At 36.7% G+C, this 17,300-nt stretch overlaps 1 protein-coding gene across 3 annotated transcripts; it reads right to left on the bottom strand.

Moving 5' to 3' along the window:
* Positions 1-188: 188 nt before the first annotated feature.
* LOC105692040 (ornithine decarboxylase 1-like) lies at positions 189-17,289 on the bottom strand. Of its 3 annotated transcripts, XM_048649262.1 has the most exons (11): positions 16,954-17,289; positions 13,325-13,504; positions 12,975-13,232; positions 12,789-12,865; positions 12,457-12,630; positions 12,012-12,351; positions 11,690-11,904; positions 11,348-11,556; positions 10,989-11,187; positions 10,497-10,556; positions 189-1,809 (listed from the first exon to the last, which is right to left on the bottom strand). In XM_048649262.1, the coding sequence occupies exons 3-10, from the start codon at positions 13,159-13,161 to the stop codon at positions 10,524-10,526; spliced, it is 1,434 nt and encodes a 477-aa protein (XP_048505219.1). In that variant the 5' UTR covers positions 13,162-13,232; positions 13,325-13,504; positions 16,954-17,289; the 3' UTR covers positions 189-1,809; positions 10,497-10,523. The 3 variants fall into 3 exon arrangements, with proteins under 3 accessions (XP_048505219.1, XP_012266367.1, XP_048505220.1); XM_012410944.3 differs by lacking the exon at positions 189-1,809 and having other exon boundaries at positions 8,771-10,556; XM_048649263.1 differs by lacking the exons at positions 189-1,809; positions 16,954-17,289 and adding an exon at positions 14,442-14,597 and having other exon boundaries at positions 8,771-10,556.
* Positions 17,290-17,300: the final 11 nt, after the last annotated feature.

Below are 17,300 nucleotides of genomic sequence, written 5' to 3' on the forward strand. Positions count from 1 at the left end.
TATGAAATTTTGCATTTTTATTTCTCTCCAAATTTTTGCGTAACATACTTTATTCCATTTGAGAGATCTGTGGCGAAAAATAACAAAAATTCGACAAAGTTAATTAAACTTGAAATTTGGAAATCAACCGACTTACCGATTTTCCTACCCATTTTCCTTATCTCATCGGCAGAATAATTCTTACTTGATTTTTTTTTTTTTTTTTGTTTTTTATTTCCTGTTACATTTTATATTCACGTGTAGTGGCCTGTGTACAATTAGAGAGAGTAATAAATATTGAATAGATTTTACAGAAATTACATGTGAGATTGCAGCGTAGGAGGTTTGTCTATAACTTCCGGTAGTTATAAGCGTTGCACGCAATTTATTTTATTGTTATTTTAGTTTTTCTCTTTTTTCTTCGCAGATCTCACGCATTATCGTCTTGCCGTAGATATACACACGTGTATAGGTATAGGTATATGTATACGTAACGTTCATTTTACACAATTATAATCGCCGTCAATGGTAAGCAACTATGCAAATTATTACTATACGGCGAAAAATTCTCATTTAAAATCTTTACACATTATACACCTGGATGCAGGCTATAAAACTGCTTTCTATACAGTATACATATTGCATTATATATTCCAGAGTATAAGGTACGTTTGAAATTACCACTTCGAAATACTATACAATATACCGTACATAAAGCGGCTTAGGTTCCGATGAAGAAGAAGAAGAAGAAGAAAAAAAAAACAGTATCGAAATTGAGGTATTACAGCTGTATACCCTACACACATGTATATTAAGAAACGAAATTGTATCACCATACGTGACATTTGTTGTGAGGAGAAAACGATCGCATTTCACTCCGAAATACAAGCTATATAGGTATACGTCGCAGATACATGCCTACGATAATTCGACTCACAATCGGTTGTCGGAAACTTTCCGCATGTTTTTTATCGAAATGAAAAATTTTGAAAAAAATAAAAAAAAAAACAAATTCCAAAACTCGACGTATTTTCTGCGTCGGGTCTTGCGAGTCAACGGGATATCGGGAGGCGAAATAAGGTTCGCCACGACATAATGCGCTCGGTCGGTGGTTGGTGGTACGATATGTAGCCTTCCTCGGAGAAGGGGCACCTCACGGCCTCTGGCCCCGGTAACTGTTGAGACCGGCCGCAAAGCCGATCCGCAGGAGAACAGCGCGCACACCGAAACACCGACGTATCTATTGGACGGAGAACCCCATTCCCTTTCGGTCGCACCTTATCGGTTTATCCGTTGGATATATACATGCGCCGAGCGGTGCCTGAGGTCCGAGACCCCGCGGCGGAAAATCCGTGTCGGTAAAATCCGCCTCCGCGGGAGAAAAATGCCCGATCTCCTCTGGTGGACGAAAGTCATTTACAGAGGAAGACTTTCGCACCTGATGTACGGCGGGCTCTTCATCGACGCAGACTGTAATTCATCGTATTGAACTCCGATTGAACTCGTTTCGCTTCCATGTCTTCAATATATTGCTTGAATATATATATGTTACGTGATTTTCATTTGTTGATCGGAAGTCCGCTGCGTGTACACGGTGCGTGTTTTTTTTTGGAGCCTTTGAAAATGGCGGTTTAGCATATCGTAAGGTCGAGGCGTTACGAGTCTATGCATATGCGTTGCCCGAGTCCGGTTTGCGTATCGGTATAGTGTTGTAGCAATAACTCAATGGATTTTTGCCATGTCCAACGCTTTCTAAAGCGTTCCAGGAATTGATAAGGCTTTCAAACACACCCTTGGACGGTTTTTCCTTCGGCGTCTCGAGTCTCGGCTCTGAAATGAAGCAGAAGAAGGTTGAAACGTTGAAAATTACCGCGATCTCGATACCGACAGCATAGCCGTATAACGTGCACCGCGAGCCGTTGCAAATCGTCTCGCGAAACATCGAAAGGATTGGTTAGGTTAGGTAGATATTATAATATGACTATACGCACGTTACGCGGGCTGATAAGCTGGGTAATAGCGATAAAAATGGATTCAAGGCGACGAACATTGGCGCGCGATTTATGGGGTCATATATTCAGACGGACGTTTTTTTTTGGATAAATATATATATTTTCGATGACGAATGATTCCGCACAGCGGATCAGCTAGCCGCTGCACCTTTCGCGTGTCTACTTACGTAAAATAACAGGCATTTCATTGTTCATGCCGCAATGTTTTTCTAAACTATCTTGCAAACAATACCTAGTCTTGGGAATGTTGAAATAATTCCCGCATAAAACACTACAGAACCCGGGGAGCGACCGAGGTTGTTGATGTCACCCGCATAAGAAAGGTTTTTCTGCAAACTTTTCTCCGCAATCGCAAATTCGTTATTCCAGTTCTTCGTTTGTTTGTTTATTTTATTTTATTTATCGTATTCGCATCCACGAACATTAATATAGTTATATAAATAAACGAAGGAAGATAAAAAGAACGACATTTGAGCAACGAAAGCAGATATAATGTAAGCACGAGTGATGATTAATTACGCGGTTACACCAAATCGCCCGCTGCACGCTTCGCAGATTCGGTTTTAAATGTTAATTCTGCTCAGTGTTAGCGTGTAACGTTGGTATGATATATGCACAGTAACTGATTCGACGTTCCACAAGCGCTAAAGTTCAATTCTGCTCACCGAACATGTTCGCCCTGTACTTGCAATTAATATTTCTAGCGAATAAGTTGCGCTCATTATATCCGTCAATGTGCAAGCGCACGTGGTCCGCGGAGTACGCGCGTATAGAGCTGGTCTGTTTGCCATGCATTGATGTCACCGGCACACGTTGCAGCGCCGCGTTGAAGTCTCCAGGACTATAATAACGCGCTCGGCAAAGGGAACGTTATAATACCTCGCGGTCCGTTATTTTTTCATCTAAACTTTGATTTTAATCCTCGAATCAAGTTTATCGAAGATGATTATTTTCAACAGCGAAAAGTATCGAAATTAAAATACGAAAATTCAAGTTTGGCGAAGCGTACACAACTACAACTTACACAACTAAAAAACCTGCAGTCAGAGATTGTGTCATTAGCCTAATTTATAATTCTGAAAAAATGTAAATTAGTCATGTTCTTTTTCACCTGCGCTGCTGTATACGCGCGGTGTTTAATTAGCGATAATTAATAATAATTGAGCGATGAGTTGTTCGAAACACCTGCGCATATCATCGATATAGAACATACTCGGGTGAATGAATAATACAATTATTTTTAGTTATTACCTCGAATTGAAATTGGTATAAATTTTCGCACATGTTACCGCATATATATACGCGTACACATACGGGGTGGTGAAAAAAAAATAATGTACACCCACACCACGATTCATTTTCGACCTACATAACATCGTCTCTAATATTTTGTCCATTATTTGGTGTCAAACGAAGCGAATCAAAAAACGAACATTTATAGATTCAAAAATTTTGTACACTACGAAACGTATTTGACGCGAAACTTTGAAAATTTTTATTGAACCGACCTCGAAATATTCCTTATTCGGTCGTTTCGCGTGCGGACACTCATTCTATTCGGTATTCGAAGTGACAAAATTTCGAATTAGGTACGGCAAGTCGAGGTATAGAGACCCACTTGATATTTCTACGCCACCCCCGCGTACCTACCAGACTTTCGACGTCCCTGTGCCCCGTGTACACCGTCGCGTTGTGAGAGCGAAAGTACTTTGTACCACGGTCGGCTTGGCAAGAGAAAGGGGACACGGTTTGCTCCTAATTTCTGCTTTAACTTGAAGAACCCAGTGTAACTCGACTCTGCTCGATTCGCTTCAACTACACGAATACAAATACGGATACAAAGGACAAAAACGGAATCACGAGACACGAACTTGTTGCCGGGTATGAGCCGCCGCCGTTACTATAATGCTGCAGGTATACGACCGCGTAGGTAAAATGATACATTTTATAACCTACGAGGCGCGAAGTATGACCCTCGATTTCTCACCGATTTCATCGTCGTAACGGTAACATAATACGCCGATATGCTTTATTTCCGATAAAAAAAACTATTTTACACGGAGATAATCAACGGTTTGTTTAAACGAACGCGCTGCGACTACAGCTGAAACCATGCACCGCGAGCGAATCGATTCGCTTTTTCATCCTCTGCCCGGGAAACGGTAATCGAAAAAAAGCACTTTCGGTTTATCATTCGGCTCGAAAATATCAGAGAGCAATCGGAGTTTGGGTTTATTTATTTTTCAACGGACAAAAAACATTTTGTAAAAATTCAAAAGCAGTACGCTCAATTACACGACGGCAAATTTAATTTGTGAGAGTTGCGTTAAATTTCATTCGATAAATTGATTACGCATATTGTTTCCTGCGTATAGTGAAACACGTACGTATGGGAAATAAAAACGCGTACGTGATATAAGGATAATTTGGGGTTGGCGTGCATTCGCATACGAGTATCTTTCATCCGCATCTCCAGAGAAAGTGATGAGCTGTCTGTGTCAGTATACATATATTCTTCATTCGATTGTCGAACGAACTGGTCAAATAATATCCTTGTAAATTAATATACGTGTCCAGCTTGATCGACGTAAATATGTACCTACTATCGTAAAACCGAAAAAGAAAAAAACCAAATAATTGGATATTTCGTTGATGGAAATAAAAGGAATTATTAACACGGTCACGGTGGAACTGCAGTGGGAATAATCCGCATTCACGTATCCGTATAGAAGAATGCCATGGCCGCGGTATTTTAGCGAAGCTGGTACACGTGATTACAAATATTTTCCCTTTTTTTTTTCCATCGACATATCGCTGTAGATAATAATTTCATAAATGTGTATTAAATTAATGCCGTACCGCCAACAGCGTGGTAAACTTAATTGTCAATTTTTCGGTCATACGTATTTATACGTTATACATACATACATACGTATATGCGTCGGTTCAGTTTCTTCTTTTTGTTCCAATTATATTTATCGCGTGGGTCTCGATTCGCTTGATTTAACATTTGCCGAATAAAAAGAAGAAGTGAAAAAAAAAGCAAGCAAGTTCTGTTATTATCGCATACGTGATGTATACATATATGTATGTATAATCTACAACAAACAGTAGCTATGGCGAATCTTTTTGCGAAGATTTGATCATTACGTTCGCCGTATCGAATCGACGCTAATAAACGAACACAACACGATGTATCATACGAAATGAATAAATAAATCAAGGATCATTAGGGCATTGAGTAACGGATTATTCGACAGTTGCCTCTTATTTGTTCAGATTTTGTTCCTCGATTTTTGATTATTCATTTATTTTTTGCCGTCTAAAATCGTAAGCTGTGCGTTGGGCAACAAACTCGGTTTAAACAATCAGGTTTTCCTCCGGTGCGTTCATCGCGAATTATACGTAATACAAACTTATTCGGAATATTAATTTTTCGTACCCGTTTCATTTTTATTTTTGTAAATGTTGTTAAAATCAAGCATGAATTAGAAATGGCGGTTCACGTCAATTTTGATAAAAAGTTCCGCAACGAACGCCATTAATAATATACCTTTCGCGAGAGACCCAAACCTCACCGTTTCGTAAGGGATTTCTCCGTTTCTATAACGGGTGTAAAAAATTTATGAATTCTGGTAATTCGCTGCCGCTTAACCTTCGCAATCTAATTCGCTCTCGGTTTCTTTCCTTTCCATATTATTTCAACGGTATAACAAAGCGTCGTTCAAGTTCGAATTTATGTCAATAACAGAGTTTCAGGCGAAATCGATAGAACCGCCGCTTTTCTCCCACGTTATAACGTGTCATTTTTTCACATCAGTCTCCGTAAGACCGTATGCGGGTAAAATGCGGCCTGCGCTCTGATATCTCAATTCCTAGCACAAGGTCGAGAACCTCGTAGACCGCATTTCTTTTATTGCGAACCGGAAGTACACCGCCTCGCATATCGTTCTATTATTAAATGTACATTACATGTTCGGTCATTCTTTCTTTCCATGTTCCCCTCCTTACGTCACACGATGTTCACAGCGAGGAGATGCTGTCGATCGTTTTTATTATTCACTTACATAGAAATTAGACTTTTTTAACCGCTCGATCCGATTGATACGTTATACGATTATAAGTGAGAGTTCCGTTGTTGCGCGGAGTAAAAATTGTCGGAAATGAATTATGTACGCTTTTATTATTTATTTTCGAGCTTCTTGGGAAATAATTCTTGGCAATGAATAAATTTAATGGGAACGGAACGTGATATATATATACCCGTACGGATAAAGTGTAAGAATAGGTAACGCAATAGGCCTTCGTAGATATTGTGTACAATACAGAAATACCTTATACACTATAGGTACGCGAGAGAACGTATAGCTATATGAACGCATATATGAGATGAAAAGAAAAAGAAAAATTGAATATAATAAAATAAACAAACTAGGGCTTCCTACTAGAAATTTAATTAACTATATCCGTAATTGACCGCTATATGAGTGCACATCGCGCTAACGCATTGTCAGAATTATATGTATACACTGCACACGAGTCTTTTTGAATGGACTCTGTATGCCGTATAAGTTTATATAACATGTTGAACGAACGGAAGAAAAAAAAAAAAAAATCTCGATGCGTCGGTACAGCGCGTGAAGTATATATGGCTTCCCCTTTTGAAAAAGGAACAAAAAATAAACTAGAAGAATCATAAAATTGAAAAATCAACGAATAAAAGTTTAATAACAAAAGGTATTCACATGTATAGGTTTTATAGCGATGTACAAAAGCGAGAGAGACATGAATTCGTAATGTTTAAAAAGTAATTAAGTAATAAATTTCAATTATCATGCGGATACTAATATATTGAAGTATATAAAGGTTTCAAGAACACGCGCGACTAATGACTAAAGTCGTTATAATCGTAACGGGGCATGAAAACAATAAGCCTGGATCTAATTGAAAGAAGAATGTAAAGTTGGTTGAGTCGGAACGATAGTGAAAACAATCTATATAATAGGCCTTACCGCGAAAGAGAAATGTATTGGTAGGTGTATTACCTCTATACGTAACCGCGGTATAAAAGTTCGTAAAAATGATTATTATAATCGCGTTTACGGGTGACCTTTAAAATTGAAGCGATCGGCGGTCGAAGTGAAATTTTTAAATTCATAAATCGAAGTCGAGAGTTGAGATGATGGCGGATATACTATAGGGTTATAATATAGATATAGAATGGAAGTTTCGCATCAGGAGCTAGAGACCGCGTTGCGCTGGTGTAGCATTAAGAGAAAACGAAAGTATAACCAGGTTGTTCGATACAGTTCCCCCGCAAGATTAATTATGGCCTCGGAAATTGTGGGAAAAAATAAATACTATATACTACATAAGTACATAGCGGAGAGGAACGTATACGTACACACGTATGAAGTTTGCGCCCAGTCGAGCTGGGAGTAGTTTTGTAGTTTTCGCGCGTTTATCTAGCTAATATCAGGGAAACTTTTCGACAGAATAGACCATTGTTTAATTCTATCCTATGTATGCACTTGGCAATACGCGCATTGTACTCACGATCGTCTTTGAAATATTACATTCATTATAAAACAGTCACGGTCCGCCACGAGTCGTGTATACCTACCATAGCTTCGCTAAATACATTTAGCAATTATTATTCCTATAATATATAAACTTGGTTTCCAAATCATTCGGGAACGACGCTTCGAAATATCGCTCAATTATTCTGCAACGAATAATCATAGATGAATCGACGCACGGTCTGTCGAAGTAGAAATTTTTTGTTTTCCCAATATATTAATTTTATGATAATACAACTTATGGCCGAAATAAAGCACTGAAAAGAATTTCGACTGACAATGAACATATTATTTTCATTTATAGCTACTCTGAATTTTCGATTCAAATATGTTATCGAGAATTTGTCTCGTTCCTGGACTATGGACGGTAAAAATTTATCACGCTGCACGAGATTTAGATTATTCAGAAGGCACGTGCACGTTATCATGTATACTCGCAACACACTTATACTTCGAATCGCGTATAATCTCATTAACATTTTTGTCGCCGACTCATTAATCTATTTCTTATTTATAATGTCATAATATAGAAAAAACTTCCGGAACCTCTACAATTAAGACATGATATTTTATTCATTGTGTGAGTGAAAAAAACACGTTGTTTTCTACGTCTCAATTGTACACGAATCAATTTAATTCTTATAATTTGTTTTTCTCTCGCATCGGATAAAAATTTTTATTCGTATATTTATTTTTTGTATATTTTTGAATGATTAAACGAATTCTATATTGTTTTCTCGCTTCGCAGCTTCTCTGTTCCGTAATGCAGCGCGCTTGATGTAGTCGATTTTCGCTCAGATGCTTGTAACTTTTAGAATCCATTTTTGTTTTTTTTCAACGTGATTTATAAATTTTTCCATGTACGCGAAATATTTAGTGCTTCATACGGTTTGGTACAAATAAAAGCTGGTTATTTCGGTGTTACCAATCACACACTATTTTTAGCTCAATCGTCTCCATTATATCTGCGACGCTATAAATTATAAAACAAATGCTGCAGATGATGCAAAAAATTAATTGCAACCGAGATTACCTTCTTTCGAAAGCGTTAATGAAAACAAAAGAAAAAAGAACAGCAAGATAGAGAATGAAATAAAAGCTCGCGATTAAGCGACCGTCTTCGTGTTTCCTGGGATAAGATTTTTCACCGTATAATTAAACATGACACATAGTAATATAATAATGCACAACGTAAGCATCTTTGGTCCATTCAAAGTAATTTTATTGATCTAAACTGCTTGTATGCATCCAATATTGTGTAAATAATAATAATATATATGAGATATAATACAATTAGGATAATAATTAATTAAAACTTAATTATCTTTTGCTTTCTGTGACAGCTGCCTCAATGCTTCGAAGTACCTAGCTCTCCTACAGAGAATATTTTTCCGTAAATAAGCCACTATATATAATATAAGCAGCGATTGTATACAATGATTCCCCGTTAATTATTAATTATTTTGCCCCTCTGTTTTGTTTCGCTGATTCTTATTTATTATTATTTTTTTTTGTTTACTTTATTTTTATATCATTTTTTTTTTTTTTTCAATTATTATATTTTTTCGCTTCAACACTCTAAAGTCACTACCTCGCTTTTGCTGTGCACAATTAATTTTTTCATAAAATAATGCGACTGATTTATACGAAAACCCTTTCACGGCAAAAGAGACTACAGTGGAAAAAAATGTGTTCAATATTATAGCAATACAACAACAGTCCCGCATCTTACAAGCCTTCGTTCAAATATAACTCACTGCAAGATGCAGAATCGCTGAAAGTACGCGCAAAATATTAGGAGAAAAGAAGAAAAAGTTAATAAATAAAAACAATACAAAAAGCAAAATAAAAAAAAGAGCACATCTCTAAGCAATGTTAAAAATTGTAAGTGCAATGAAAAATTGAAATTTTTTTTTTTGTATACACATACCTATAAATGTAATTGATTACGTTCACATCAAGAACATCGAATGTATTGTTTTTTTTTCTTAATCATGTTAACGATAAAATTGCTGTAGCTCATACCGGGTAAAATACTTCAGCTGTGATCAGTTCGAAGTTATTCGATTCTCAATATACTGAGAGAAAAAAGAATCAAATGAAAATTGTATCTTTAAACTTAAGACATGGAGCTGATAAAGATTTTTCATACAACTGGTGAACTAGTTTTCTATACTTAGTAAAACTTTAGTTAATTGCATTAATCACTGAATTCTTTGTAATGAGTCCAAAGCTCATTGACATTTATGGTTGGAGTAAGTGGTGAATAAATTATACTAGTTGTATTTGTTCCTATTTGTCAATGATACCAGGATTCTAATCCGTTCACAAAGATTAGCGCTGCAGCACTATTTTCAGATCATGTGACAAGAGATGTGTCTGTAAATGAGAGACTTGCAATGAAGTAATTGAAATTTGTCATCCTGTGCTCATGAAGGCAAATTCAGAATTACGTATATGTATATACTTCTAAACATGACACACAACAAATGGAGACGTCTCGATACGAAGCTTCTCCAGTTTACAATTAAGCCTGAAATATGTCAGACACTTACGATTAAATTCTTGCTAACACCTTTATATTATCGATTAATAATAGGTTACGAGGCAGATTGCTCAAGATCAGCTCAAATGAAATGAACGAATTTGGGGTTAGACTCAAATGAAATCAATTTAAAAATTTACTATTGTCTCAAGTGATTAGCACCAAAATATTAGTTTTCACGGAGTAATGAAATTCAACAATAAAATCCACAATTATATAGCGAATTCAAACACGGTTATATCAAGGTAACGGTTGATCCGCCGGATATTAATATTCCGAGGTACCAATCCGTGTTGCGTAACAGGTATTTTGGCAATATTTGAACTGTTAATTTGTTAGAAAATCATTTTTTATAAATAACATTACTGAATGATGCTTTACTTGGGGTAATCTCGCGCCCATTGCACCTCAAAGATCCAGCATCCTGCCTCGAACCATTTTCTGAAAACCCGTTTATAAAATTATAATCAATGAAATCTTAATTGAAAAAAAGCAGAGATGATAATCATATTATTATCAATGTCTGAATAAATATACCCCCATTCCACTCATACTGTGTTCACAACTCTCGTTGCGGATGAAATTTTTTTTTTTTCGCTACAATTTGTATTTTGAATCTGTTTACCGGTGGACCAAGAACATTTTTTTGATTTGAAAAGTCCAAAAGTCCATTACCAAAAGGTTCTTTTTTGGAAAAAAAAGGTATTGATTCATATTGTGTTGAAAATGAAAAGTTTGACGTTGTGAGTAGACGAGCAAGAGACATTTAATAAGGTTCCAGTAATTAATGGCTTGGTAGAATAAGTGAGTACTGAACGAGTCGTCAGGTTGAAATCATTCAAATAATTATTTGAGTTAATCGATGGTATCGACCTCAACGTAGTCATACAAGAACGATGCCGTAGGATCAGACGAGCCAGCTAAGATTTCAGATGCGGCCATGTCGATACTTGGGTCGGTCCACCCATCTATATTAGTACCCCCGATATCTAAGCCAAGACGTAGGTTACTCGGTGTGTTTCCAATCACAAAGTGATCCTCAGTCAGAGGGAAAGCATCTTTAAGCATAAGCCTGGAAAAGAGAAACACAGGATGAAGAAGAGTATCGGTAGACGCAATCAAGTCATTTTTCATCGTCATTTATTGTGTAACAGAAATATCATAATTCTGTTTCAATTGGTGATCATAATGAATATTGTCAAAATTTTAAACTCCAAAAAATACAAACTCACCAAACGCCTTCATCTGCAACAACATGGACTTTAGGTACAGGGAATCCATTGAAAGGAGAAGCGACAGGCAACGTGTATGCGCCCATATTCTCGAAAATGATCCATTCTCCGAGGTCCATATCATGCAGTAGAACATTTTCAACGACTTGATCGAGACCATCACAAGTAGGACCCCAAATGCTTGACTGTATCATTTTGCCGCATCCATTCTACAAAATAAAGATTTTCATAATCGAGAAACATCTTCGATGCATAGCCACTACAGTAGCAGCTGATTAATCATTCTAGATATACCTCGTGTATTGTGATGAATAAAAAACATTAACGTGAGGTGATAATAACCTTGAGCGGAAGAGGAATGACCTGCTGGTGATCGTACAGGAGACAGTTGAAGGAACCATAAACGCCGTCATTGATGTAGTACATGACATGAGTAACGGTATTTGGTGATGTCGGATCTTTGCGTACAGCACGTTTGCTGTGAATGCTCGTTGCCAGAGTAAATGCAGAGGCAACATAGAAGCGACCAGGTTCAGCGATAATATGGACGTCTTCAGCTATGTAAATAAGAGACAGGTAATTAAAATCCACATAAAGGTGCAAAACTCAATTACAGATTTATTGGACGTTCCAAACAGAAGAAGGATAAAAATAATCATCTTACTGGGAAAGCATTCTGCTAGCGCTTCATTGATGACTTCAGCAATTTTGTCAATGGAAGATCCTTTGACTCCTGGATATCCACCTCCAAGATCAAGTAAGTATGGTTTGAAACCAAGATCAATTGCCAGGTTGAACAGAATCCTTGCATGGCGAATTGCTCGCTGAAAAACTGGAGGATCCTGACAGCCAGATCCAACGTGGAAGCTTATCCCCACAACATCAAGCTCCAACATTCGAGCAAGGTGCAAGAGGTTTGGAGCTTCGTGAGTAGGATCACAGCCAAATTTCATGCCCAGCTGGCATTGAGCAAGTTCAGCATCACAGCGAATACGAATAACGATCTGTATAAGTAGAATCAGTAGTTGAGCTTGAATCATGAATCACTGATCTGTTGACTGATTGAATTTATGAAAAAAAGAGGTTTGACACCAGATAAACTGACGTACCTTAGCTACTGGATGAAGCTGTTTGATTTTGTGCAGTTCACTTTCATTGTCAACAGTCATAGTATCAACACCCATTGCTGCTGCATGGCGAATATGCGATGCGGGTTTAGCCGGATTAGCAAAGATAATACGAGATGAATCCACTCCGATTCCCAAGACTTTGTTAATTTCAGACTGTCAAATAGTAGGCACATGGTTAACTCACAAATATGACGACTCATCAATTTTCAGGACAAAAAATGTACATTTATATGGCAGTGGTGAATATCCGACTTAAAGTGTTCATAGCAAGCTTAAAGATTTGCTGTGAATTATTCAAAGATAACTCTCACCTTTGATGCACAATCAAATCCGACACCAAGTGCAGCAAGTACTTCAAGAACTGTGAGACTGTCATTGCATTTTACAGCTGCAAAGTGAAATTGGGAAATGCGAAGATCAGAATATGAACCCAATAAACCTCAAATAAATGAGACAGCTAGCCACATGCGTGCACGAAAAATGCTGGAACTACATACCATAATATGGATCCACTCGGGGTAATTGTTCCTTCCAAATTTGATGCTTCCGAACAATGTCTCCAATGTCCAATACATAGAAGGCTTCTTCTTGTACGCCGCTATTGCCAATGTCTCTAATAACGGTCATCACGTTTGCAGAGCTGTCCAGAACGTGAATGCGTTCATCCAAGTTAGTGACCTTCATGATTTTTGACTGATTGATTAACAGGGGAGCTTGACGATTAATTTAGGTCTCCGTAGGTGCTAGGCAGCAAACTGGAAATACGGAAGAAATTTAGTTACTCGTACATGCTGATCAATGAAGATTCAAGCATTTTTTTACAACTTTGATATAAAAACACACGTACGAGGCAGCTGTCAATGAGAGATAGACGTGTCGTCAGGAGGCGGGTTACAAGAATATCGTAGAAGGTGAGGGGGTGCTAGCAAAGCCACGGGGGCTCTGCGTTCAAGCTTAATTTCCAATTGCCGTTACCGGTCAGTGGTCCACCAACAGACTGGCCTACCAGTCTATCGCAGATACAACCCTGTCAAACACAAAAAAATCCCATTTTAATAACTAGCGGACATTGGCTATTCATTGTTTGTCATGACAGAATGTTACATAGGATTTTTCGAGAATACCAGTCTATGAAGTTGTCAGTTTCTTGTTATCTTATTGACTCAAGCATAGTCTTAACAGCAAACATTTAACGGAACAGTTCCATATATCTCGAGATAGGTAAATGTAATTGCATAGCAATAGCAACCTACATGTAAGCAATCCAATTAATTACAAGCCTGCAGTTCTGCTAACAATAAATTACCAAACTATGATACCCTGCATGTACTAACTACACAAATATTATTGCTCGAAAGAAGACATTTTCAAAAGTATGGATTTAAACTTAACAGCTGCAAGTATTGTTTATTCCAGTATGATCTTTTTGTCAAAGGAATGTTATAATTATTGCTGAATCTGTTATCAAAGTTCTGGTAACACTAATCTACCTTTGTCACTTGTTTTCTGTCTCTCCTTAATTCGAAAATAGAATAAGAACAAACTAAAATCTGTGTTCTGTACCTGATATAAATATTCATTAGCATGCATCGCCAATGAAATATCAAAATGAGTTGTGTAAATGATAATAAATAAATGCAAGTATATAAACTACTTATCGACCGGGTAAGAAAAAAAGAAATATATCAACAGTTAACTGAGAACGAATATTCTCATGCAGAAAAATGAATCGAGGATACTTAAAACCTGCAAACTGTTACAGACTTATTTTCAGATATACAGGCTTCAAAGAGTAACATAGCATACATTATAATTTCTTTCGTGGGTGAAGTTTACGTTGTATTAATGCTATGGACTAAGATTATTCATATCTTATTTTTGAGGCATTACCCAAATAAAATATGAATTCAGTTGCAACTCAATTGCCGGTATCACAACCTGAAAATAAATAACTCAACACACACCTGATTATGGGACGCAATTCTCGTGCCTTCTGTATCACACATACAACAAACTATCCGTTTCTGATATTTCTGTGTAGCTCACTCGCTACACGATTTATTCCAGCTTGAATACCCGCCAATCAAAATGCGAATTAAGTGTTGCTAATGATTTAAAAATATGTTTCATGAAATACTGCTGTTTAAAAATTTGAATGCACCAACTAGCTTCAGGAAAGATATGGCAATACTGAGCTTCAATCAATGGTTCAAGCTATTATTTATATGAGTTCGACAAATATGATAAGTATTATCAGACAGGCTTTCCATGTCTTTCAATAAGCGTTATAGGACAGCTCTTATCTGCAAACTACTATAAATATAAGTTTATAGAGATCATACTCGGCATTTGTGAGTGCACACGCCACTCACAGGAGTCAGAAACCGCTTAGAGTGTTAAAATGTCATTGTCTATCTATCGATTTGCTAATGGGTTTTTGTTTATTAGCTATGAGTTCATGAAAATGAACCCTATTTCCAGGATATCGGAAATCGTCTTGGTAATACCCAGATGGTTGAGTTGCATACGAAGCGTGGCAACGACAAGTACTGTCAAGTAGTGATCAATCACTTGTTATTCTACTATGAACTCCGACTCTAGCCATTCAAGATATTGCAAGATGAAACTGACAATAAACAGTAAACGTTAGTTTCATGAGATGATGTATAGCTCATGTCCAGGGTTCTCAAACTTGTCAATTTTCCTTTCCACAGAATTGACGAACGCCATCACAAGATTTAAACTATTTACCCGTATGGGGGTGTAAGTTCAGAAAGTCGATGCAGGGAGATAAGATCATTATCATTATTATTATTATTATTGTTATTATCATTATTATTACTATTATTATAATTATGATCATTAAGAAACACAAATATGATTGCAGTAGTTTCAACGTTCAATAGAATTCACGGAATTTGCGGAAAGTTGACAAAAAAATAGAAATATTTATGGTTCTGATTTCATCGTTTTTTTTTATCTATATTATCATCACTGCAGTGAAACTTACTTTAAAGAATTAATGATGTTTCCTAGAAGAGTTATATGCAAAGTAATGCGGATGATAAGAACAATATCAATCTAACTTGATGACGAAAAATCAGAACAGGATTATCGAGCTGGCATTGGTAATAAAAATTATCTTTGGTTTTCAAGAGGTACAGGATATTAGGATGAGCTGATATACTTTCAAATTTTCAAGGGATACAGAGAGCAGACAGAAATACTGTAACTAAGTAACAAAACAAGGAATTTATTGTTAAGTGTACAAACAAAGAACAAATCTAACTATTTTACTGATAAAATAAAAAAGAATCGCTTGAAATTTTTTACAGTGAGGAGATGTCTTGACAATGGTACATGAGTCTGGTAGAGGATGACCAAGTAAATGCGATGACCCCAACCAAACTTGTGTGATAAAAAAAACTGGAGATCTTGAAAAAATCATGAGAACTTGGCCTTGTTACATGATAGTAACAATTAATGGATTTACTCGATGGAGTACTGAATGGGTCAATGAATAAAAGAACCTAATTATATGAAACGTACAAGAGATTATCTAGGCAGCTTCTTCATGGACTTGATATTAGCAGTCCGCCAGCTAATCATTGATAAAATTTGAAGAATTGCGAACATTTCTAAGATATTTCAAACATTAATTGACGTTGGTAAAAAACTTTCATAGTTCTGAGATTTCAAAGTCAATGATGTTTCAACGCCATATGGAAAGTTTTGGTTCATGGAACACAGAATGTTAATAGAAAATTATTAAATTTTATTGACTCGGATGGTTGGCGATACGAATCCATAGCATCACAGCAAAAATCATCAATTACATTTTCTAATTGATCTATTGACAGTGGTTCCAGACGGACACACGAATTAACATCCCAAGTTCTTGGAAGGCAAATTTGTTCGTGTGCTGATTCATGTTATGCCATTGAAGGAATCGAAAGAGATAAATTATCGTAACTGAAAATTCTAGTCCAATGTTATACTACAAATTTGAATCCAAAGCATTGCATCAAGTATTGCAATTCAACAACTTTTGTTGTTGCTCCATACTGCTAACTTACCTCTACTCGATTATAATTATCGTGATTGTTAACGTAATAAATTCAGATTCTTATGGTAGAAAATACCAGAATAAATCAGCTGCAATGAGAAATTCATAATTTTGTCATGATCTGCGAATGCAGTTTCTGCATTCCATGGTCAATATGCTGTTATATAACATATGTGTAAATTACTGAGGAAAAAGAATCGTCAATGCGATTCTGGACATAATGATTTAGCAATTTCGTAAACGTAAAGTGTGTAATATGATCAGCGAGAAGGCGGTGATTCACGTTCAGTGAAGATTTCACGTGATTTCAATGAGATTGACAAACACAGCAGCGACATGCCAATGAACCAAAAAAAAAAAAAAAAAAAAATGGAGTACCGGATATGCTCAAAAATACATTCAATATTCACCTTATCAAAAGACTGCCACCCTACGGGTCGGCTCTCGGTTGATGACGGAATGATGGAAGATTTCGGTGACTGGTTCCCAAAAATCAGTCAATAAGATTTTGAAGAAGCAGAAATTTTTCTGTGTGGTGACCAGTTGTTGTCAATTTCACTCGCTGGGGACTTTGTGCGAAGATGAACGAGAAAAAACATTCGTTTGCGCTGTTGTAAACTTTTATATTTTATACACTGACAACATTTATACGTTTTGTATGCTAAAATGAATCGTTTGGAATTGAGAACACTTGAAAATAATCACAGAAACCAGAGAGCCCTCGCCGTCCGACCACTTGGAATCGCTGGAATGGCCG

The sequence above is a fragment of the Athalia rosae genome, chromosome 2 (genome assembly GCF_917208135.1).
Source record: "Athalia rosae chromosome 2, iyAthRosa1.1, whole genome shotgun sequence".
NCBI lineage: Eukaryota > Metazoa > Arthropoda > Insecta > Hymenoptera > Athaliidae > Athalia > Athalia rosae.

Coding starts and splice junctions, on each gene's coding strand:
- LOC105692040 (XM_048649262.1), bottom strand. CDS start 13,161: ATGAAGGTCACTAACTTGGATGAACGCATTCACGTTCTGGACAGCTCT. Junction 12,631..12,788: donor GATTTGATTGTGCATCAAAG/GTGAGAGTTATC, acceptor ACTATTTGACAG/TCTGAAATTAACAAAGTCTT. Junction 12,352..12,456: donor AGCTTCATCCAGTAGCTAAG/GTACGTCAGTTT, acceptor CTACTTATACAG/ATCGTTATTCGTATTCGCTG.